This window comes from Myodes glareolus, chromosome 11, assembly GCF_982192425.1.
Source record: "Myodes glareolus chromosome 11, mMyoGla1.1, whole genome shotgun sequence".
In the NCBI taxonomy this organism is placed as follows: Eukaryota; Metazoa; Chordata; class Mammalia; order Rodentia; family Cricetidae; genus Myodes; species Myodes glareolus.
In genome coordinates, this window is record NC_142036.1 from 85,723,631 (window position 1) to 85,748,166 (window position 24,536).

Genomic DNA, 24,536 nt, shown 5'->3' on the forward strand with positions numbered 1-24,536 from the left:
CAACAGAGAGTGGAAATGCGCTGCACCTGGCAGCAGGCGGTGATGTAACTGGCAGGCGGTGATGTAACGGGCAGGTGATGATGTAACTGCCACCACCAAGGCCAAGGCCAGGCTGGTGGGAACTAACTGAAACCATCCCCCATTTTCCTGTTACTACCTTTCTAAAACCTTTAGATAGCTACTGTGGTTATTTGTATATGTTTACATTACATTAATATACTTGTACTAGTTAGTAAACTTTTATATTTTAGTAAACAATACTGGAATCCTAATTCTGTTTTCTGTACTAAATTCTCAATATCTGTGAACATTTTTTTTGTTTGATGCTGCAGAGCTGGTAATATATGTCAAGAGAATTTTTGCTTTTGAGGCAGGGTATTGCTATAATAGCCTCTGCTGTCTTAAATTCTCTTTGTCTCAACCTCCTGGGTGCTAGTCTTAGAGGCAAGAGCTACCATAATGGTTTTAAAATTCCTTTTTAATTGAAACAAATTCCATGTGTTTTTTTCCCTAAAAAATAAAATAATAAGTATTTTATTTCAGGGAAAGAATTATATAACAACCCAAATAAGTACACAAAGCTATTTATAAGTTACTTCCACAGGCTTATTTTTAATTATGTATATGAATGCGTATCTATGTGTAGGTACATGCACAGAGTGTGGATGCCAGTGGAGGCCAGAAGAGGGCGCCAGATCTTCTGGATCTGGAAGCATAGATGGCTGTGAGCCCCTAGATGTGGGAACCACACTCCACTTCTGCAAGAGTAGTATGTACTCTCTTAGCAGCTGAGCGGTTCCTGTGGCCTCAAGATATTTATTATTCTGATAAATCTCCGGGCCCCTTTTGCTTTTCGATGATATGCTGGATCTCTTTAGATGTGTGACACAGGAGCAGAAGCTGAAGCTATGAGTCTGGAAACTGAGCTCACCCACCTACTCCTTGTGTGCCCTGGGGCAGGTGACTTAACCTTGCTGTGTGTCTCCCCCTCCAAGGAGAACAACCACAGACAGTTCACCTTCTGGGGTGGTGACCAAAAGAGCCAGTGCGTGTAAAACTTGGAGTACTTTGGGCAGTGCTTGGTACATGTTGGGTAGCTTGTGTTTTGTATCCATTGATAAAGTATTAATATCTGCCACATTATGTCCTATTATGCAAAGACAGTGCACCGTTTTAACTGAAACATGAGATGCCCACAACACACTCCTGTTCTAAACAGATAGCAGAAGACTGTGAATCAAATAATTCTTTTAACAATGTTTGTGAGTATAACTATAGTAGGCTACTTATGAGAGCAACATATATCCTTACATAGTTGCAAAAATTATGTTTTTTATGGTTAGAATTTAACTATAAATGGGATCGCTTAGTCTGTCAATCATTTACATTTCTTTTTTTAAAATTACATTTATTTAGTGTGTGTGTGTGTGTGTGGTTGGCCACGTGCATGTGCCACAGTGGGTGTGTCAGGATCACAAGTGCAGTCCTCTGGAATTGGTTCTCTCCTTCTACCATATTGTTCCTGAAGACTGAACTCAGGTCACCAGGCTTTGCCTCCACCTCCAAGCCACCCCTCCCCTCCTCTTAAAAAAGTTAAATGTATTTATTTCTCTCTTTTTGGGTTTTTGAGATAGGGCTTCTCTGTGTAGCCCTGCTGTCCTGGAATTCGCTCTATAGACCAGGCAGGTGGCTGGCATTAAAGGTGTGCGCGTTCACCGCTGCCCGGCTTACATTTACTTAATCGCCCAGTATGGGCACAGTTATGCCATGGTGCATATGTAGAGGGCAGAGGAGAGCTTTTGGAAGTCTTTTCTATCTTCATGTGGGCCCTGGGGAATCAAAGTCGAGGGACTCGGGTCATGAGGCCCTGTGGCGAGTGCCTTTGTCTGCTTTGCCATCTTGTCAGCCCGACCACTTGAATTTCTTTTACTGTGTAGATATGTGCACCGTTGACTCCTGTGTGTGGATTATCATGTTCACGTAGGCTGCTTCTTTCAGGAAAGCATTTCTAGGTATAAAATATGCCATAGTATGAGCAAGAGTGAAGAGATTTTGATAAGCTGGGTTTGGTGGTGTACACCTTTAATCATAGCACTTAGAAAACAGAGGCAGTCGGATCTCTCTGAGTTCCTGGCTAGCCTAGTCTGCATAATGGGAGCCTGTACAAAACAAAACAAAAACAAACAAAAAACAAAACAAAAACAAAAAACAAGGAAACAAAGAAACAAATGAAATATTGTATTGGTAAGTTGTTTTTTCTGAGAAGACTCTACCAACTATTGATTTAATAACTGACTCTAGGTGTTCTTATTATTAAAAATAATTGACAGGCTAGAGAGATGGTTCAGGGGTTAGTAATGCTTGCGACTTAGGGCAGCTGTCTTGGAGATGAAAAATCAGGGTCACCACCAGAGTCTGATTCCCAGTACCCAGGTCAGGTGACTCACAGGGACTGTCATCAAGCAGGAGCGCTAATGCGTCCAGACTCTTGGGCACACGCGCGCGCACACACACACACACACACACACACACACACACACACACACACACAGTTAAAGACAATAAAAATAAATGTGAAACAGCAGGCAGAGTTCACATTTGGCAATTTATCAAAATGGAAAAGTCAAACTTGCTATTCCAACTTCAGGTCCAGCCGCCGGCGTGGAAGGTGCAGTACCTCTGTCCTCTTGTCTAATCTCTGCTCCCTCACTTTGCCCACATCGGCTCCCTCTTATCAGGGCCACAGTGACTGCACCCTTGAGCCCACCTGGAAGATCCCTCCTAGCATAATGACACCCCTTTACCTCAGAACTTGCAGGTTCTGGCAGCACGCAGTCCACACAGGTCTCGTATTTCAGTGTGATTAGGACCTGCCCTTTATTGTCTGAAGTCTCTCCTCTGAGAGCAAAAATGATTCAGAAGTTTCAGTTATTCTGTTGATTAACTCAATCTGTACAACACTTATTTTTTCTTCTTCTAATTCCAGATCCTGGGTGTTTGGCTGACCTATCGGTACAGAAACCAGAAAGACCCTCGCGCCAACCCGAGTGCTTTCCTTTGAGGAGAAAACGAGGAAAAGTTTTCCCGTGTTGATCTTGCTCACTTTCTCTAATCCTAAGTTAAGCTTATGTGTTCATCTGACAGAGAAAACAGTATCTGAAAACCACATTATCAACAGTGGAATTAAATATTTTCACTCTTAACGTTTCTCTAAACGTGTTTTGTCGACATTGCTGAAAAAGCAGTTGAAATTCATGGTGTCCCCGACCCTCAGTGACCCCTGTAATCTGTGGTTCTTGGTGTCTGGCTCTGTCCACCGTGGCCTTTCCTGCTGTATGGCCCCCCCGGGGAAGTGATCCTGCACAGGACGTCTCGGTCTCCCCGGGATAATTGCAGGGAGTGCCGCGCAGCTCCCGCCGAAGACAGTTGAAGCTGATGAAGCCAGAGAGGCAGAGGGTCTGTTGTGTTCAGTTCCGTAGGCGATATCTAAGTTCCCTGTACCTTTTGTCTTTTCAGGAAAGCTGCACTGTAGAGGAAAGCGTTAGCGTAGCAGTGATCATTTAGTTCTCATAGTCCATCGCGATTACATCTGTGTAGTCTAGACGTAGCTGTGTCTTTAGGAAACTCAAGTTTAGTTTTTGACTTTTATACTCAAGGGCAAAGGAGGTGATGCCGTTTGGGAAGTGTTCTGGTGTGTGACAGTCAGCCTTCGAAATGGGATGAGCTTCAGGAAGATAGTGTATATTTGCATAATCGGACATCCTTTCGTTTTAAATAATTTGAAGTTCAAAACACTGTATTTGTAAGCAACTTGCAATCACTATGTTGGCCCATGTAACAACAAGATAATTTGATTATTTTAAATAACCTTGTCTTGATATTTCTTGGTATTGTGACAGCAAGTTGTCAAATCCAAACATATTTAAATGTGCTACCTCCCATAAGTTGAGAGAGAAATGGTGTTTGTGGCTTGTATGTTACATTAAAAATTAAAAGCTGGAACCCTTTCTTGGTGTTTGGGTTTTGAATCAAAAGAAGGTGCTAGGAGCACTGATAACCAAGGTAAAGTCAGTGTCCTCTGTCTCTCTCTGATGGCCTTCTACCCTACCCCGAAATAGTGTTTGACCAAGGTAAGTCAGTGTTTTCCGTCTGCTCTCTGATGGCCAAAATAGTGTTTGATCAAGCCTTGGGAGCCCCCAGCAATGATGTCTGTTGATAGCTATCCTCAAATCCTTTCTTAGGTTAAAAAAAGAATATTGTACGTGTGTGTGTGTGTGTGTGTGTGTGTGTGTGTGTGTGTGTGTTTAGGTCAGAGGACAGTTGGTAAGAATTGGTTCTCTCCTACCTAGGGGTCTAGGGATCATACTTGGTCACCAGTCTGGGTGGCAAGCACTGTTACTCCTGGTCCCTGAATGCTTTACTGAACTGTTTGATTTAATATTATCTGCATGATGAGAAAGGTGTTTTTACTTATTTGAAACCAATGAGCGGCCTCCTCCAACAGAAGTCACTGGTATTTATATGGGAAGCCCATACACATATTATGTCCCATTAGTGACAGTTAATTCCTGTCTTGGTTTGAAGTAGCATGTGATACATTGTTGGTGATTTTTTTTTCTTCTCTCTCTCTCTCTCTCTCTCTCTCTCTCTCTCTCTCTCTCTCTCTTTGGATAAGTTTCAGACCAAGAAGGCTCTCAAGGGCTGATCCACAGATTAAAACACTTTGGAGCATTTTGTCGCTCTGCCTCTTCTGAGAGTCTCTGATTCCAGCAACTTCAGTACAGAAGTAGACCATGCCGTCTCTAGGGTGTCATGCTGAGCACTGTGGCCACCTGGGCCGAACTGCTTGTGCCATGAGATGGGGGATGTGATCATGAAATGAGCGTGTTGAATTGTTTTCGTTTTCAATCATCCTGTATTTTTTTTGTTTCCTCAGCTGTAGTTCCAAATACCTGACAAGGTTCTGGAGCGCTAGGATACTTGGTGTAAACGGTCGCAGACGGAAGGCTGTTGCACAGAGAACCATACCGTTTGCTATGCCTTGGTTTGTGCTTTAATTGCCATGCCTTTATTGTAGCCAGACAGTTAAAAACCAGGGTCTGTTCCCCGCACCCACATTGGTGGCTCACAGTGGTTTGTTTTTTAAATCAGGGTCTGGCCCTGGTGAGTATTTCTGTTTATTATGGATTTTGTCTTTTGAGACAGGGTCTTGCTATATATCTCAGACAGTTTGTGAATTCTCTATGTAGCCCAGGCTAGCCTTAGACCTAAGGTGATCCTCCTACAGCATGTGCTACCACACCCCGGTGAATCTTTAGGGTTTTGATCGCTGGATTATGTAAGTGAACAGTTAGTAATGAATGACTAGCCAGTTAGGATGTGCATTTTTAAGAGCCAGAACATTCTCTGTCAAATGAATCTGACTTTTTCTTTGCTTGGAATCTGAAGGCGGTGACTATCCACCCGCTTCTACGACGCTGTTGGGATCCCTGTTTGTTTCTGACTGAAGACATACCTCTGCCACTTCATGGTGTCTCAGCATCTACTGGGAAGCCCTCTGAACAGGTCCATCCCGTCCCAGACCAGGAATGGCGGAGCTGTGGGCCTGCAGAGCCCAGGCCACGTTCCTGATTGCAGGAGGGGTGCTCCCCGGTGCACCTGCAGCCACAGAGTGTGATGTCCAGAGAGCAGCGCAGATCTCACATCACAGCAAACAGCTGTGTGGCAAACCCTCCGTTCCCTTCCCTCCAAACCTTTTATCTCCATGTGCTTCTCTGACTTCCCTGTGTACCCGTTCCCCTTAGAGGAATGTCTGATTGCCCTGTGTACACGTTTCCCTTAGAGGAATGTCTGATTGCCCTGTGTACATGTTCCCCTTAGAGGAATGTCTGATTGCCCTGTGTACACGTTCCCCTTAGAGGAATGTCTGATTGCCCTGTGTACACGTTCCCCTTAGAGGAATATCTGATTGCCCTGTGTACATGTTCCCTTCAGAAGAATGTTCCTCGGAACATTTTTTTTTTTCAGTCAACCTTGGTGTGAAAGGTGTAATTTTAGCTCAGGAATTTACTGCTAGGGCAGAGGGGAAAGGGTTGACTGTAATCTCTCCCATCTGAGCTCACCATGGGTGAAGTTCATCTCTGATACTTTGCTCTGGGGACAACATAGTGTTTGCTGTGAAAACCAGTTCTGCATGCTCAACCTTGAAAATACAGCACCAGAGGGAACCTTCCAGAGAGAGAGGAAGCCAGGCAGGCATTCAGTTCTCGGTTTCTGTGAGCCAAGCCCTCCTTCTTCAGTATCCCTAAATATTTGTTTAACCCTGCTTCAGTTAATTTATCACTTTGTAAATACATTAAATATGTGAAGCTATTTGACTTTTTAGCTGAGAAAATACTGAGACCGGAGCACATTAAACACATTGTATCTGTATAGACGTGACTGCTTGTGTAGGGATGGCTTTATCGGGGTGACGTCAGCATTAAAGAGCAAGTTTACGAGGCTTCTGGCTAGTGAGGGGGGTTATGCAGGCAGTGTTTGCGGGAAAGGGATGGGAGAGGACGAGGCTAGTGCCATTTTCATTTTTCTTTTAACTTTTGAAGTTAGTTTTTAATTATGTGTATATGTGTTTGTGTGTGGGTTAATGTGCATGTCAGTACAGAGTTCATGCAAGTCAGGAGGGGGTGTTGGATCCCTTGGATCTGGAGTCACAGCCAGTTCTGAACCGCCTGTTGTGGGTGCTGGAAACTGAACTAGGATCCTCTTGTAGAGCAGCAAGTGCTCTTGACCACTGTGGCATTTCTCCAGCCCCGAGCTGCAGTTTTTCTTGATTGTCCCGTCATACCTGGGCACAGTAGTCCTTGAGATGGCTGGAGAGGGGAAAGTCGGACTCCCCGGCTTTGAATCCAGCTGCTGTCACTACTTCCCTTAGGGACAACTTGGAAATTCATTCCTGAATGAGTCCTCGAGGGAGCTGCACAGGTAAAGTTTGTGTCACAGGATGGACTTTGCCTTCTGTGGAGGGCAAAACTGCCTGCTTTTGCTTGCTCTCAGTATCTCATTCTTTTAGAAGAGATGAGGTCATAACTTGGCAAGGGGCCATCTACTAAGCTGACGTGCTCACAGCTTCTTAAACTGAATGAGGAGAGTTCTGGTCTTGCTCAGAACTTTTTCTGCCCTTCCTGCTCCATGTTCAGTTCTCAGGAGTGATGATGAAAAGACCTCAGCAGGTACTTAAAATTACTGACGGCGAGGGGAAAACAAAAACAAACCCAAATCAAAGCAGATGAGGTGATCGTTTGAGCAGAATTGGTTCTGCAGCAGGTGCCGGTGGCTTATCCCAGTGTGTTCACTGGCTGATCTATGCTAGCAACATTCTTTTTTAAGCCAGAACTTTCTATGTAGTCCTGGCTACCTTGCAACTCGCTATATAGAGCAGGCTGGCCTCATGCTTGAAAAGATTTGTTTGCTTCTTCTTCCTATGGGCTGGATTATAGGTTTGCCCTCAGTCAGTTAAAGCCAGTTTTCTTTCTGCCTCTCTCACCTGCAGGGTCTAAGATAAAGCTGGAAAAATAGAGATAACACACACACACACACACACACACACACACACACACACACACAAGTTCATTATTTTAACCATTATAAACATATATGACATTACTTCCATTTGTATTTCACAATTCTCACTATCTGGTTTATTTACTTTTTAAAAATTATTTATATTTTCTATATGAGTACTCTGCATATATACCTACAAGCCAGAAGATGACATCAGATCCTATTACAGATCCTATTACATGTGGTTGCTGCTAACTGAACCCCAGTCCTCTGGAAGAGCAGCCAGTGCTCTTAACCACTGAGCCATCTCTCCATCCCCTTATTTACTTTCTTATTTCTGTGAAGAGATGCCATGGCCAAGGTGACATATAAAAGAAAGCATTTATTTATGGCTTTGCTTACAGTTTCAGAGGGTGGGTCCGTGTCCGTCATGGTGGAGGGGAAGGCACCCGATAGACAGGCACGCTGGAGCAACTCAGAACTCAGCCTCCCCACCAGCCTGAGACAGAGGGAGACTGGCCCTGGCCTGGGCTTCTGAAACCTCGAAGTCCACCCACAGTGACTCTCCTCCTCCCACAAGGCTACACTGCCTAATGTTAGAGACCGACATTCACACTAGCCTATGAGGCCGGTCTCATTTGTCTTGCAAACTAGAATGCCACATCCATTGGGCAGTAAAAGCACCCTTTGTCCCCCTTCCCCGGCCCTTAATGACCAGATTTGCTCTTCTGCACAGTAACACAGGCCAGGATTTCTGCCCTGCTCACCTGGCAGTACCCATGGTACCTCTGAGCTGTAGCTTGTCTCCCCCTCTGTCCACTGGTGGACACATGGTTTGCTTCCACCTTTACCTGTGGGGAATAGCGCTGAGCATGGGCACACGCATGTGCACACACACAGACATGCGTTGCCAACCTGGGTTCTTACTTCGCGCTTAGAGCTTGAGGCACCACTGGCCTGTTTTTCGTACCATTTTATGTTCCCATGGTTACTGAGATTTTTCTTCAGCCTTTAGACATAAAACTCTCCGCACTCAGCTCCAGTCTTGTGATTATCTGTCAAATAAATACTCTAGGTACAATTTGACCTTAACTTTAAGTGCAGTTGGAAGATTTTGAGTGTTGGGAGTTGGAGTTGGTGGGAAGAGTGGCCTTGCTGATATTGCCATGAGCGAGTTCTATAACATGTGCCCTCGGAGTGGCATCGCCAGCTCTTTTAGGTTTTGGCTGCACAGATTTCATATTTCCTGTAGTTATAAATGTAAGATAGGAACTCTTCAGTTCTTTTTATATGATCTCTTCCAGTTTTCCCTGCCCATTATTTTTAAAAGAATTTTAAAGATTTATTTTTAGCTTATGTGTATTGTGTGTTTTGCCTGTATGCATGTATGTATGTATGTATGTATGATGTATGTATGGGCACCACATGCATGCTCAGTGCCCAGAGAAACCACAAGAATGTGTGAGATCTTGGAACTGGAGTCATAGGCACTTGTGAGCCACCTTATGGGTACTGGGAACTGAACCTGGGTCTTCTGCAATAGCAGTAAGTCCTCTTAACCTCTGAGCCACCTCTCTAGACCCCAACATTTGTTTGTTTGTTGTGTGTGTGTGCACACACACGTGCATGTCCCAGCTCACATGTGGAGGTCAGGGCACAGCTTGCAGGAGCTGTTTTTTCCTTCCCCCATGTAGATCCCAGGGACTGAAGTTAGATCCTTAGTGGCAGGAGCTCTCACCTGCTGAGCCATCTTGTCTGCCCCTCTGGAGCTTCCTAAGTGGAATAATTTCCCTTTTTCAGCACATGTGTGCTTCTTGCTTGTGAGAGGTGGGAGAGCACTCTGGGAAAAATTAACAAGGCCATTGCTTCTGTTCAGAAAAGGAACTCTGCAGTGATGTTAGCCACCCCAAGCACATCAGGGGCCGGGGCGTGACGGGCAGGAATTCCCCATGATGATGTGAGATTCAGTGTGGCTAGCCAGTAAGAGTGAAGCCAGACAAAGCCGCCTCACTGCCTGATGCTGTGCCTCCTCCCTTCTCCAGACAGGAGTGACCTCTGACCTCAACCCCACCCGCTGACTCTCACTGCCCTTTGCTTCCTCCTGGTCACACGTGGACAAGCTGAGACAATGAGTCTGAGCCCTCTCAAGACCTGGTTTCTGGCTGCTCCAGATCACGCCTGCTCAAGGGCACTTCTCGGCTTCTCTAAGGTGTTCTCAGTGTGCGAGCTAAGAACAGGTCCACTAGTGACTGCGCTAGTGGGAGAGGCTTCTGGAGACAGCATCTGATATGCTAGAAGCTTTCTCTGAGATCACCGAGTGGAGAAAAACCTGCCTATAATCGAGTTACTAAGTGTGTCCTAGGGGCTTCTAGCTAGTATGGGAATGGCTGCTTCTACATGAGATTCCATTTTGTGTGGGAGTCGGGGGGTGCCTTCCTGTATTCTCTTTTACAGTAACGCATGTGCTGTGTAATGCTTCTGCAGGGTGAGCTTGTCTCTCATCAAGAATATCATATAATGTGTTAGGATGACGGCAACAATCTATCTTAGTTGTCTGAATTAGCTTTGTCTTGTTTTTTTTATGAGCATTTTGTGTGTGTGTCCAATGTTCCTGTTTAATGAGTAAAACCGGATCCAAGTAACCTTTCCTTTCCTTCCCTTTCTGTCACCCTTCCACCCTCCCTCTGACCCTCCCTCCCTCCCTTCCTTTTTTATTTGAAAAAATAGTTTGAATTTTGAGGCAACACCCCTCTCTGCAGTTCACGCTTGCCTCTAGGTCAGTACAGTGGTCTCACCTCTAAGAAAAGCTTAGCGGTGGGCTGCTGTGCCAGGCTGCTGTGCCAGGCTGCTCCAGATAGCTTTACTATGAAACACTACAGCAGCTCTCTGGTTGGAGTACTCACAAGACTTTATTTTTTAGAAAATCATGCTTCACTGTAGTAGATAAGAATATTTCCCCATGTATGGGTGTTTAAAAAATACATCTGTCGTAACATTCAGCTGTAATGTGGTCAGCAATTCACAGTGCTTCCGCCTTCCCGTCGCTGGGCGCCTTGCACAGCTGGCTCTACAATTCTGTCTTCAGCAGCTTGAGAGCTTTCTTCATGTTGTCCAGCACTGAGGGATGGAAAATCAGGACAGTCAAGTCACCATTAAAAAGGGCATTGCACTGATGGACAGAAAATCAGGATAATCAAGTGACCATTATAAAGCGCATTGCGGTTCAAATGAGCGTGGCCCCCACCGGCTCAAATATTTGAATGCTTGGTCCTCAGGTGGTGAAACTGTTCGGGAAGGACTAGGAGGTGTGGCCTTGTTGGAGGCTTGCCACTGCGGGTGGGCAGGCTTTGAGTTTCAAAAGCCCATGTAGCATGTCGGTGATGACTAGGGTTCAGATAGGAAGGTTCTAGGAGCCACTGCCAGTGACTAGGACCGGTCCTGGAACAAAGTCCAGTTTCTTCCCAGAGGAACCAGTCAGGTGTTACAGTTATTGAATTGCCAGCCTCATCCGCCATAAATCAGCCTCTTTTTCTCTCCCTCATCTCTCCCCGCCCCTCTGACAGCCGCCACAGTGAGTAAGCCACTCTCCGGATCATTTGCCCATGACCTCAAATTGCACCTGAGTTTCACCACCGCAACACGGACTAAATGATTTCCCTTGTCGTTATTTGGGGAGAGGGGATCGAAGAAACCCTCTTCTGACTTCTGCGTCAGGTCTGTGACAGAGGGAGGGGTTCGCGTGCATTTGTGAAGGGAGAAAAGTTGAGGGGCAGACAGTGTTGCTGCTACGTTCTCCCGGAGGAGCCGGTACCGCGACTGAATGATTTATCCTTCATCGAGATGTTTACAAAGTGGGCAGAGGAGTAGGGCATATGGTTTGCCGAAAGGGAAAAAGTTTGGGTCGGACTGATTCTCTGGCACCCCTGGGCAGAGGTCTAGCCCACCTCAGCCGAGCCTCTCCCTGGCACTACAGCAATAGGGATCTCGGACTTACACAGAGCTGTGTCAGAAGGTTCGTAAGCGTAGAGACGGTTTGAGTATCTTCCAGTGATGTCTGCTCTCACTGTCAGGGATGGGTCTGTGGAGATAAAGAACAAGGATGGAACCCTTTTTGCTTCCAGGGAGCCTATATCATGTGCCCATGCCCTGCAGTGTGGCGCCCCACTTATCTGTTCTGCTACCCGCCCCGGGAGCTATCACCCGAACCCTGTAGAGCAGTGTAGGGGACATTGAACAGCTGCACGGTGCTGTTTATGGAAAAGGTTTCCGGCCCTGCCACCCTCAGTGCCCTGAAAATAAGGACAGTGCTTGTTTCTGTGGGTTTTCTTGGTGAAAATGTAGTATTCTGTATTACAGAACTACCGTGAGAATTTTAAGGGGTTTCGTTGCTTGGTAATTGGCTACTTCTAATGCTGGTATCTGGGTATGCTTAAGCCTGTGATTTGCTGGGGAGGGGTGATGGGGACACAAAAGGTTAACCTGGATCAGATTGGTTCTCTGTCTTTTTGTTTATTTTCATTGATTTTTTTTTTGTTTGCTTGTTTGTTTTGAACAGAGTTTCACTCTGTAGCCCAGGCTAGCAAGAAATCCACAATGTATACCAGGTTGGCCCCAAATCATTACAATTTTCCTGCCTCAGGCTCCTGAGTGCTGGAATTTTGGATCTGTGTCCCCATGCCCAGTTTATACGATGAAAGCCAAGGCCCCATGCATCCTGGACAAGCACCTGCCTACTGCGCTGTATCCCCAGTCTTTTTTCCTTCTTCAGACAAAAATAATAAAAGTCGTTAAGTATGGCAGGGTCGGATAACTACACATCATGCCTTCCATTTTTATTTACTTTTAATTCTTTGTGGTTAATTAGCTGCATTTTCAAAGTAGAGACTTGAATTTTCCCTTTTATCTCTCTTTAACTGTGGGTTTAAATCCATCTATTAAACATACTGGTACATGCCAGTAACCCCAGCGCTTGGAGCCTAGGGGTAGGAGGATAAGGGGTTCAAGATTATTCTTGGCCACATAGAGAGTTTGAGGCTAGCCTGGACTACGGAAACTGTCCCCCCCCCAAAAAGACAACTGAATAACCCCAAACAAATTCAGTCATTCTATCGTACTTTTATGTAAGTTGAAACGATGTAACTAACGAGAAAGAACACTTTAAAGGTGTGGTCCATCCAATCCAGAAGAACGAAAAGGGAATGTGGACAGGTAAAGACAGCAGGTTTTAAAAGGGGTGGCTGAGGGGTGGGGCTGGGCTCGATGGTAGAGCATTTACCAGCTATGCACAAGCCCTGAGCTGGATGCCTAAGACTGAGAAACGAGGGGTGACGAAATGAATGTCCTGAAATAGGGGAGATGGCATGTAAGAACCAGCTGTGTTTGCATTCCGTCTCATCCCGGAGCGACTGTCTTTGTCTCTTCAGAATGCTGGACCAGGACCAACAGATAATGAATTACCAGAAGCAGAGATTTACTTGTTTGGAGGAAAGAAGTAATTTGTGGAGATAGTAGTTCATTGACACTTTCTGGCGAAAGTGTAGTATTGTGAGACTTAGCGTTATCCTGCCTAGAATGGCATACTCCTTGCTGGAGGTTGGTGACCTTGCTTCTAGTGAAGTGACTGGTGAGATTGGGGACATGGATGGGGAGGTCTGATGTGGGGAAAGATAGGATGTGGCTGCAGTTGCATAATCTTCAGTGTGTCTTATGTCACTGGGACCCCCACTTACCCACAAACAGAATTCTGGGGACATACTGGCCGTCAGGAGAGAGGTGCTTGTCTGTCGTTTCATACTGAGGACAAAAAACAAAACAAAACACAGCTGCTTGTTTATTCTTTAGGTATTTTCAAACTTGCCAATGCAAAAATGTGTTTGTTAGATTTTCCTGGAGTTAGAAAGGGCACTGTGAGCAGTGAAACCGTTATTAAGAGAGGGCTGGGGGGTGGGGTCTGGAAAAGGGCTATAGAATAGATAAACAGAAGGAGGGCTTTAGGGATGAGCAAAGGGGCTTGCAAGGGTGGGGGCACCAACACAAACTGCATATGGAAATGTCACAGTGGAATCCATGATGCTATTTTAAAAAACTCATCAGGAAAGAGATTATGTCTTGGTGCACCATGGGCCTGAGGCTCTGCCAGGGAGTCTCTTCTCCAAAGATTCCACAACAGGCTAGAAGAAGCATCACAGAGTGGAAAGAGCGGCATGTGTGTGATACAGGACCGGAGGCAGGCAGCAAACGGATCTGCTGCTCAGAGAACAGAGCAAGCCTAGGAGGGAGACTCGGGGGGAGCTATACTGGATGGGTAGGAGGCCATTGTTACAGAGGAGAAGCGTGGCTAAGGCAGGAGGGCTGGTGAGGAGAAAATGAGACGGGAGCTATGGAGCTGACGCCCAGAACACGTGGGTAGATCTGGACAACCAGAGCTCTCTCCCATAAAGAGAAAGAAGTGACAGGAACCCGTGAGGCAGGACTGGAGAAGATGGGTAGAACAGAAAAACCAGTTACTAAAAACCAGCACAGAAATGCTGACCATTGACTATATTTTTCAGATAGGATTATTAATTACCACATTAAACGTAAGTGTGCCACACTAAGAAACAGGCTGCGGACATGGCTCAGTGATAGATCATTCCTCAGCACATACCAGGTGCTGGCCTCAATTCCAGGAACGAGAAGTTTCCAAAAAAGATTATTAACAAAGTAGAGGATTCTAGGTTTCTCATCTGGGAGATAGGTACTTGGAAGAGATGCTCGTTAATGCAGCAAGATGCACGAGAAAAGTGAATCAGAAATGGGACCCAGAGATGTAGATGGTGGTGAGGGGATACTTACAACCAGGTTGAGGAGAACAAACTGGTCCGCCAATTTCTGGATTTCCTTACTTTCAGCAAACACCTTCTTTAAAGCTGTAATATAAGAAGAAGAAAAAAAAGGGTCCTTGAGCATTTATCTCGGTTTTGGTTAGAGCCCTTACTTTCTGTAGTCTTTTAATTTGAATAGTGTTTTTAATACAATACGGACGTAGTTAGTTCAAAACATGGAAATGTTCACATTTCTCTTTAAATATTCTATCTTGTTTTAAAGTATTTAAAATCTTCTTCCTTGTTCAGCGGTGCCCCTCCAGCAAATGATGTGTGGTGTTACCGAATAGCTACATTATAGCAGGCAGGATTTTATATACTAGGGAAAATACCTTGAATACATAGGGGAAACATAAAGTAAGACAAAGGCTTGAAGATCTCTTTCAGGAGGCGATACTGAGGTCACAGTGTGGTTTATTTGGGGCACAGGTTGCCCAGACTATCGGAGAGAGGTCACTGCCAGCAGAGGGCGCTGTACGAGCAACAGCCTTGGTGAATAGGGATGAATTGAATATAGTGTGGGAATGTGTGATCCTGACAGGACAGGAAAACCATGCCCTGATCAGATGGGGTCTAGCCTCAAAGGCCACAGCCAGGAACCCGGCTTGAATTTTGTTTGTGATGAGAAGCCACTGGGCCACATGAGGAAAGCGTCTGATTTGTGTTGAACAGCTCCAGGCTGGCTTCTGTGTAGAAGGCAGACTGATGTGATCAGCTGTAGTATCGTGGACAAGGTGTGGTGCTGGCTTGGACTAAGGTGGAAGTATAGAGGCAGTGTGAAGTGGCTGGAATTGGGCAAGAGGGACTACCTAATACCCAGAGACCAGTGGAACACAAGGAGCCCCCTGTGCTAGAATCATTAGGTGAAGACTGCAATGAGCTTATTACACCCAATGTGGGGAAACTGTCCAACCAGGCAGGTTGCATGTGTATGAAGATGCCTAGAGATCTATGTAATAGGAAACCCAATGGTGTTTGCTGATGTATCAGGAAAAAGACAGAAGAAGTTGAGCATGAACCCCAGCATTTCTTACTCAAAATATGCACCAGTGGTTAGTTCAAAACATGGAAACATTCACATTTCTCTTTAAATATTCTATCTTGTTTTAAAGTATTTAAAATCTTCTTCCTTGTTCAGCGGTGCTAGGTTCTAGGAATGTAAAGATGAGCGATCCGAACCCTGACCTGACATAAAAGCCTCTAGAGAAAATGTCGAAGAGCAGATTACCTTGACTGTGTGGGCATTCGTCCAGGTGATGAATTATCATCAAGGGTCTGTTGCTGCAAGAGAGACGGAGATGGGATGGTTAATAGGATGCCATGAACATCTGATAGTCATCACTAGATGGCGCTCACAAGAGGCTCGAGGGCGCTCCACGCAACGGGCTGCCTTACCTAGTCTTGGATTTGTATAAGGCTTCTTCGTAAGTCTGAGTCCAAATGAGTTGATCGCCCCAACCTAGAACAAGAGGAATTGGTATCTTTAAATCCATTTCAGGCCCAACCCTTCTGGACGTAATAATAAAGACCTGGATAAAATGTCCTTTAGTACTAAAGAACAGAAGCCTTCGGAGCAAGGAGACCAGATTATTAACTATGATAAATCTAGAAAGAAAGAAAAACAATCCCCACTTATCTTCAGTGTACACATTTAATACCAGGAGTCAGAGAGTCTTTAGGACTTAAATTGCAGGTGGGAGGCAACAAGAATTAGACTTGTACCTCTGGAGAGGGTCTGGGGCAGTTTGGGCTTCGAGTCCTTCTTGGCTCCAGCTTTGACAGTGGTGTCTTTGGCCAGAGTATAGGAGAGGGCCACAAGAAGCAGGAATGCTGACACTGAAATTTTCTCCATGGCGAATCTACACGGGAAAGAAACAGAAAGGAAATAGAATCTGCGTAGTGTTTCACAGCAGTTAAACCAGTGAAAATGGGAACCAGATTACACTGAGATAAGACTTGAGACCCGAGTGGAAAGCTGAAGCTTCCCAGCGATACTTCCCGTGGTGTCTACTCATCTATTGCCTATCCGCCACCACCGTCTCCACTTTCCAGATCAGTGGATGTACAATATTTGTTGTATCTTATCTTATAATAGAATAATATATATTTTAATAAAATATGTAACTAGGTAGATGTATATACTTTGCAGCTGAGGGAATAACACGCTTAAAGTCATACTAAAAAAGCATATTACTGGTAGGTAATTTGGTGGTACCTCTGCTTCCCCTTCCCTGATTTCTCACGGTGTAGATGAAGATTCTAAAGTTCAGAGAGATGAGGAGATTTCGGGGATGAGTTCAGAGCAGAAGTGCCAGCTCCCATCTCCCTCCCTGAAACAGGCACCCGAAGCATAGACATCTTGGCCCTTCTGAGGAAATGGGCACATTGTCCTTGAAGAATGGATATGAATGATGTGGTCACATTCTTACTTCATTTAGAGCATGCTAGCTTTGCTGCTTCTCGGAAGACTCATTCCCTTTCCCTACTGGGGGATCTGCTCAAATGGTATTTGTTATGAACAAACTAAGACTCATACAATGAACATTCTCTGCCCTTGTCTGGACCTATGTGGCAGGGGAGGGCATACACGCCAGTGCACGGATGTACTCTGTGATGTACACGACACGGAGAATAAAACCCAGGCTGTGCCTTTGTTAAATTCCCCTTTCTCTCCCTCTGCTATTTGGCAGTTAACTACTAGGAAAAGCTGCAGCAGATGATCACAAATAGGGCTTTAAATGACCAAACAGACACATGGAATGAGAAGAGGAAGGAAGGCCACGTAGGTTGTTTTTCACTCCAAGTACCTATGGGCCATACCACGGGCTGCAGCAGACTTCAATTCTAGAAACGCCTGAAGCCTGATGCTGAAGTTTCCCCAGAAAGCAATGCAGAGCTCCAGAGCCCCCTGCTAGTATCTGGATAGTTCTTGATGACGTCCAATAGACACAACAAAGGAAGCAGGGTAGACGGTCATGGTTTAACTAAGAGGAAAGATCTTTATCATTCGTGAACTTGAAGAGAAACTCTTGCTAGACACCTGATAATTAAAAAGACGTCCCTGTTACCAACCCAAGTGATACCTTAAATTAAACTGGCCAGTGGTTATCTGAGCCATAGTGTACAGACACACAGCAGCTCAGAAAAGATACGAGCTAAAGCAGGGATACTATATCATAAATTTCTACATTCCCAGGATGCAGGAGTGCTAATAACAATCTCTGTCTCCTACAGTTCTGCAGTAGCAGCTCAAGCATACTAGAAACTAGCGGTGCCCAGCAGCTCTCTTGGTGGCGTGTCTTCTGCTCAATATTTAAAAACGGATGAGGCGCCTATGTGACGATTATTGCATTTCTGGAACACAAGCTGATTCAGAAGTATAGATAAACTTCTTTGACGTTATCAACAAATATTGAATATATATTGTTTGAATAAGCATTTACATATATCGAAAATACAAAGTAAATCGGTGGCCAAGTGCTGCATTTAATCCACTGCCAGTTCTTGCTGTGCAGATGTCTCATAGGACTCCCTGCAATAGCCGTGCACATCACGGACTGGCACTAGTGATGTCACGTGTGTTTTATGACAGGATGCTTCAAGGAAGGCTAATAACTGCTGTACAAACATCCCACTCCGTGATGGCTTTCTGGGATCCACTCTGCTGAGTTCTCATGATGAAAATGGTCTGTTCTGCAAAGATTCTACTCTACAAACATCTGCATAAATCTCTCAAAGCCCACAGAGCCCGATGCTTGAAGTCTGCAAGGCTTTGATAATTCGCCGTCCCTCCCCACTCTGGACCACTGACTCTCTGGAACTGGTGACTTTCCCCGTCGCTCTGTCCCCATCTTGTGTTAGTGAATGTCCTTGCTGGAGGTTCCCGTGACTCTATCTCTGTTACTTCAGAAAGTGCCCAACTCTCCCCTCTGACAGCCTTAAAAACTGCAGAAGCATGAAGAAAACCGTTTCCTGCTTTGCAATAATATATTCCCAGGAGGGGAATCTGAGCTGAGTCTTCAGAGTGGAGGAGCCCGTGACCTTTGCGTTACCTAGTGGGAGAGGAGCAGAGACTGGTACAGGATGTCCCGCACCCTAACTCAGGTTTGAAAACTCTTCAGTTCACCCACCCACCCACCCACCCACAAACCTCCAGTTTCCTGACGGGCAAGGCGCCACCCTGAGCCTAGGCAGGAACGCGATACTCGGCTACTTTTGACCAAAGAAAGGCCTCAGCAAGCCTCCGTGGCTTGGGTGATACTCCTTCCAGGGCCTGCTTCCTGCCCTGGGAACCTTGCTCGGATCTTGTCGGTTGACTGCCTGCCTGCATCTGTGCACAGAAATCAGAGGCTGTGGCTTACTCTAGCAGGTGCGCCGCCAAAGCTATTGTCTTACCTGGGTTCCCCACCCTCCTGCGATGCGTGAGCTGCCTGGGTTGCCGTCCAAGCTTCTGAGTGTGCCAGCAGAGCCCTGAGCCTCTATTTATGGGCAGAGCACACCCCAATCCCACCCACTAATCCTGTTTCCACAAGCTGCTAACTCAGAAGCAAACTTTCCTTCTCCTAAGCAATTGCCTTTTCTGAGCTAAAAAGTTCCTTGTTTCTTGTTAATTTTTAAAAAGCATTCATAGCACAAGCTTTTTTCTTTCTCTTTCTTTTTTTTTTTTTTGTAAGCGTACTGTTAGGGAAAGTATTATTGTCAGTAGTTTTGGAGAAGCTGGGCAGTGTGCCAAGTCCAGGTAAGCTTTAAATGAAGACATCTGATTTGTCTGAAAGTTGATTTGTCTGTATGTGATTGGATGGAAGTTGGGGTTTATAGATATCCATTTCCTCCCTCTTGGGCAGACTGCATTTATTGAACTTAAAAATGATGATTCACAATTCCAACCCTGCTTACAGCCAAAGATCTGGGCATACTCGGTTACCACACAGATTATTTTCCACAGTGTACCTGCCTCTTTCAAAGAACGCTTTAACTAAGGTAAAAGAAACACAAATCATCTACCCATGGACTAGTTCAGATTTTAAGAGGTTATTGAAGAGAAAAGGATAGGTTAACACTGTGAGCTAATAATTGACCTGCTGATAGTGTGTGTGTGTGTGTGTGTGCAACAAGTTTTCTCCAAGGAGTTGACAGATACTCCAGAGATGTTTTTATTTAGTGGTAAACTTTCCTGTTAGGCAGACAAACAGGAAGCCACTTACCTCGGTTTTCATACCAATGTCCAGAATCCACCCCTCTTCAAATATCTAATTACCGAGAAATTAAAGACTGGAATTCAAGTTTTCTCTTAGAAAAAAATTCAGTTCTGTGCTTTGCTCACAAATCCGCATGCAATCCTTAAAAAAACTTAGAACAGAGGAATCTTCGGCAGGAAAGAGCCCGAGGGATAAACTGTCTACAAAGTCACTGTTGAAATGAATTGACTTCCCCATGCCTAAAAATATTTTGAAGTGTATACATTTCTTTCAGCAAAAGCTTGGATTCTGTGGGGCTAGCGACTCTCAAAATTATTGCCTTTGCCTCTGATTTTTACAAGAGTCTACAGAGACCATTTTTAAAAGTTAGATTAAAAAAATGATTTGCGCTAGACTGGAATTGCTCTCACATAGGCTTTTCCTATTTAGGCCTTAGTTCAATTCAAACCTCCATGTTACAGATTGAGGACACCAAGCAAACAAACAAATGAACAATGGCTTTCTGAAGGCCCTGTAACCAGTTGTGGGCACAGCTTGGAGCAAAGCCAGGGCTTGTCGATTCCATCCTCCTGGAAATTGGAAGGTGGATGGGATTGAGCGGCATCCTGTTTCCGCTCGCTGGTTGTTGATGTCAGAGATGGCATTGAACGCCTCTGAAACTACACTCTGTGTGTCTGCAACGGGGGTAACACACCCATCTGAGTGACATACACAATGTGAGTGTAGAGTGGGCTAAGGTAGGAGAAGGGACTTGGCATATTAGACTCTTAGAATTGCCTTGACAGGAACCGTCCATCCCGGGAGGCTGATGCACAGAGATTCTCATGGTTCTAGACTCCCTGTCACCATCAATGTGTCCTTAGCTTGTGGATGAAATCTTCATGTGCCTATACCCAGCCTTCCCTCTGTCCCCATCTGTGACCTAATTTTCAGTCATATTTGATCTGTACCCAGTCTAATGACCTGTTTCAACTCAATTGTTTGTACGTTATTTACTTAGTGTGGTACTTAGGCTCAAACTGTGAGCCTCGCCCAAGCTTAGCAAGTGTTCCTCTGCAGAACCACACCATGAGAACTTAGCCTAATTCCTCTCTAAGACCTCTCTATGTACGGTCACCTTCTGAGGTACTGAGGACTTCAACACATGGATTCTTCTGAGACACATCTCGGTCAAATCTCTTGACAATTAAAGGCATCTCTGATTTGATAAAACTCATTGTAATTATATAACAGTGCCTAATCTCACGCTAGTAAAGACCTTGTGTTTGCCACAGCGGTGATGGTACAGGAAGGAGGAAGTAATTATTATGACATCCTGCCTATCCTGTGGCGTTCTTAGAACAGCGATCCCGAAGTGCAGCAAATATCTACAGCAGTGTTGAGATGGGCAGGCAGGGTTGTTCTTCTATGCTAAGGCAGAGTTGTGTGGCCACCCTTTGTCATCGCCTGATGCTGTAAAAGCGAGCCATTGCTTCGTACATAGTTTTGGTAATAACTGAGTTATATCAGGATTTGTGTGAGTAGGACTCGATAATTCCAAATAAGCAGAACTAAGGTTGATAACAGTGATGCTTAGGGCTACCACAATGAGGGCGTTGATGTTTGAAATGTTTGTGCTGTCAGTTTAAAGACTTTTGTAAACCTTGTCTTTCTTTTTTTAAAGAAAGAGCTCTATTATTTTTTTACTTTCTTTTCATTTATTCTTTGTGTCTTATCCTGTAACCTGATCCCATTCATTTACCCATCCTTTCATATTCTCCTTCTGCTCTTGCAACCCCACCCCCAAAATAAAATAAAATAAAATTTAAGAGGTAAAAAAGAAAAAAAAGGAAAAATCGGTCTCGTCATGGAAGCTGTAGGGTGAGACAGTGAGTCACTCAGTAAACCCCTTTCTCCATATTTCTTTACGTGCAAGTGTTCATTGCAAAGAATCTTTGACTTTGTTTGAGGTCTCTGGGTTCTGCTGTGCTGTCCTACACCATTGATGCTGGGCCCTCACTGGGACTCCTCCTGGATATCATGGCCCTGCAGCATTGGTTCCAGGACCGGCCGCTTCACATACTCCAGCAGATCACAGATGGGGTGGCACAGCTCACAACCCTGGTTCTGGGTCATGAGGGACATGAGGGGGCAGGAAGGAGAGGGCATCCTTCTGTCAACCTGTTGCACCCACACCCCGGTCAATAGGGTCAGCCCCACTGTGCGACCCAGGCAAGGGTTCACTTTCCCGATGCTGCAATCGGTGAGGGAGACAGTCAGCTTCCCCACCCACAATTGTATTTCTAGGTAGATTATTTCTTATTTTGGATAAAATCTGAAAGCACATAACAACCAGTCATTACTGAGTGTCTAGTGTATTGTTTCATTTATTATTTATTGTATGTGTGTCATGGCCTGTGGAGAGGCCTCCTCCCCTTCTACTTTATTTGAGATAAGATCTGTTTTGTTTACGACTGAATAGACTGAATAAACTAGGGAATTCCCCTGCCTCTACCCCCTTCTGGTTTTAGATGACCTGGATCACAGGCATCTGTGGAACAGCATCAGCTTCTGTGCAGGTTCTGGAAACTCAAGTGGTTAGGCTTGTGTGACAAACGCATCCACCAACCCATCACCCCAGTCTACGTTTTTATCCTTCATCATAGAGTCAACAATGCTAAGCAGAAAATCCTATGCCAGACATTAAAATATAAAGGTGGAGAAATTATGGTCTGTTAGGGAGTTAGTCCGGAGCAGGCGTAGATAGTTGAAATTCAGGGGGAATTCCACCCGTATGCCCTGGGGAGAGCAAATGGAAGCCCTCATGATATTGCCCCTGCCTTCAGTCACTAATAATCTGATTGAAGAAAAAGGATAGAACCACACGAAATATTAACCATCCACATAAGAAGAACATGAAGGAGGACCAGGAAGTGGTGCGGACTCAAGGAATTACCTTTCAGAGGAGGTAAAGCCGTGTATCAGAATGCTCAAATTAGTGGTAAGGACCAAGATTTTTCTATGAAATGGTGAAGGAAATTTGCATGGGATATTTACTGGATGAGTCTGGCTGGAGTGAGTCCGTCTGAGTAGCTCAGGCAGAAAGCTGTCTTAGGGCTATTTGCCTGAGTGAGACCTTTTACTATATTATTAATGGATAATAATATGAACATTTGTTCATATTACTATATTATTCAGTCTTCCCTTCACGAGGAATTGTGTGGTGGTTGAAAAGCAAGCTGTCAGTGCTATTTGATTGGAGTTCAAACCTAGCTGAATGGCATTGCACACCTTATTAACCGAGGGGCATGATGGAATCTCTGTGCTTTGGTCATCCAGTCTGGGAAATGAGCTAGCAGGTCATACTTTATAGGATATGGAAAAGGTTGTAAAGAGATAAATTTGGTGCTACACACATGGCTCAGACTTTAACAGCATTTGCTGCACACGACAGCTCCCAACCATCTGCAACTTCAGTTCCAGGAGATCCAACGTCCTCTTCCTGCCTCCATTGGCACCAGGTACACATGTGGGACACAGACACACACACAAGAAAAGCATTTATACAAATACAATGAGAAAAAGACATATTTATGAAAAGAAATAATCAATAGCATATAGTAGGTAATTAATATATTAATTATTAATATATAATGTATAATTTGTTTCCAGACTGTCAGCTTCAGGACTCAAGAATCTTAATTGCTTTAAAATGATTGTTACTACTAGTATTACTGTTGTTGGTTGGTTGAGTGTGTATGTATGTGTGGGTGTTTTCAGAGGCTGGAAGAGGGTATTGGGTCTCCTGGAACCGGAAATACAGCCAGTCATGAGCCACCAGATGTGGGTGCTGGGAACTGAACTGGGAACCGCAGGAAATGCAGCAAGAGCTCTCTTAATCTAAGAGCTTCCCTTGCAGACTTTTAGTCACTTTAGGGTTGAGGCGTGTCTCAAGGCTTAAATGTTCAACACATAATTATTTGCCACAGTAACAACTTCACTAGACTTTATAATTTTCCTAAAAATAAAGTTGATCAGATAACTAGTCACAAGTAGGCCAAAGGCAGAGCTACCAAGTGGAGAGAGGACCCACAGTTCCCTGTCGCTGCTGCTGAGAAACCCAATGTTCCTTTCAGCCCATCAAGCCACCTTTCAATGCCAGGATTGTAGATGCGTTGAAGTTATTGCAGTGTTTTCAAAACTTAGTAGGACACCCCCATTTTAAAAGCGATGTCACCCACCATTCTTTCCACACCCGTGACAAGCTAGAAAGGAACAGGGTTACTTCTGTGTTGAGTCAAGATTCCTTGATTTGGACATGACCATCTTCTTGACCCCCAGTGATATACTGCTCCATGCACTGTTGTGAGTTGGGACCATAATAACAGTCAGTGACTGACATTCATGTCGCACAACCAGATGTGTTTCTTGTGGCAGAATGCAGAACAGGAGGTTCAGCGTTAAACTGTGGTAGCGACCACTCACTTGAGAGGCGGAGAAAGGGGCTATTTCCAGAGCACCATTATGGAAACGGAACAGAAAGACCACAGAATGTGCTATGGCTCCAAGTCCCAGCTTCAAAGGACTGGAGAGGCACAGAGAAGGAACCAGTGAGATGCAGGGAAGGGTCTCTCAGAGCCAAATACGTGAGAATATCCTCGGTTAGGTAAAAATCAGTTGCCTTAAGTCTGAATCGATGTTTGCTGTGTGGGTTGAAGTCATGGAAGACCAAATCACGTGGAGCAGTGTGTTCGGGCGTCAGGACGGCTGCTGAGGATGGTTTGAGGGAAACCTGCTCTTGACCGAGGACGGTGCCTTTCTTTCTGAAAAGTACCATGATTTCAATAATAAATAATATAATCTTGATCAAATATGTAAACAAGCTATTTATGCATTGTGGTGTGTGTGCAGAAGTGTGTACCACGACATGACTGTG

The 24,536-nt window shown here is 44.9% G+C and overlaps 2 protein-coding genes across 2 annotated transcripts in view; one reads left to right on the plus strand and one right to left on the minus strand.

The window, feature by feature from the left end:
- Tspan13 (tetraspanin 13) overlaps positions 1-4,007 on the plus strand; it is a 30,101-nt gene extending 26,094 nt beyond the window's left edge. Inside the window, exon 6 of the mRNA XM_048415583.3 lies at positions 2,987-4,007. Within this exon, the coding sequence (XP_048271540.1) occupies positions 2,987-3,061 (75 nt within the window). The 3' untranslated portion in view covers positions 3,062-4,007. The remainder of the gene's footprint in view (positions 1-2,986) is intronic.
- A 6,443-nt stretch (positions 4,008-10,450) lies between these two features.
- On the minus strand, positions 10,451-18,975 carry Agr2 (anterior gradient 2, protein disulphide isomerase family member). Its single transcript, XM_048415927.3, has 8 exons — positions 18,819-18,975; positions 16,146-16,282; positions 15,819-15,882; positions 15,652-15,704; positions 14,395-14,468; positions 13,290-13,353; positions 11,555-11,638; positions 10,451-10,677 (listed from the first exon to the last, which is right to left on the minus strand). The coding sequence occupies exons 2-8, from the start codon at positions 16,273-16,275 to the stop codon at positions 10,628-10,630; spliced, it is 519 nt and encodes a 172-aa protein (XP_048271884.1). The 5' UTR covers positions 16,276-16,282; positions 18,819-18,975; the 3' UTR covers positions 10,451-10,627.
- Positions 18,976-24,536: the final 5,561 nt, after the last annotated feature.

Coding starts and splice junctions, on each gene's coding strand:
- Agr2 (XM_048415927.3), bottom strand. CDS start 16,275: ATGGAGAAAATTTCAGTGTCAGCATTCCTGCTTCTTGTGGCCCTCTCC. Junction 15,883..16,145: donor GCCCCAGACCCTCTCCAGAG/GTACAAGTCTAA, acceptor CTCTTGTTCTAG/GTTGGGGCGATCAACTCATT. Junction 13,354..14,394: donor TTGTTCTCCTCAACCTGGTT/GTAAGTATCCCC, acceptor TTTTGTCCTCAG/TATGAAACGACAGACAAGCA.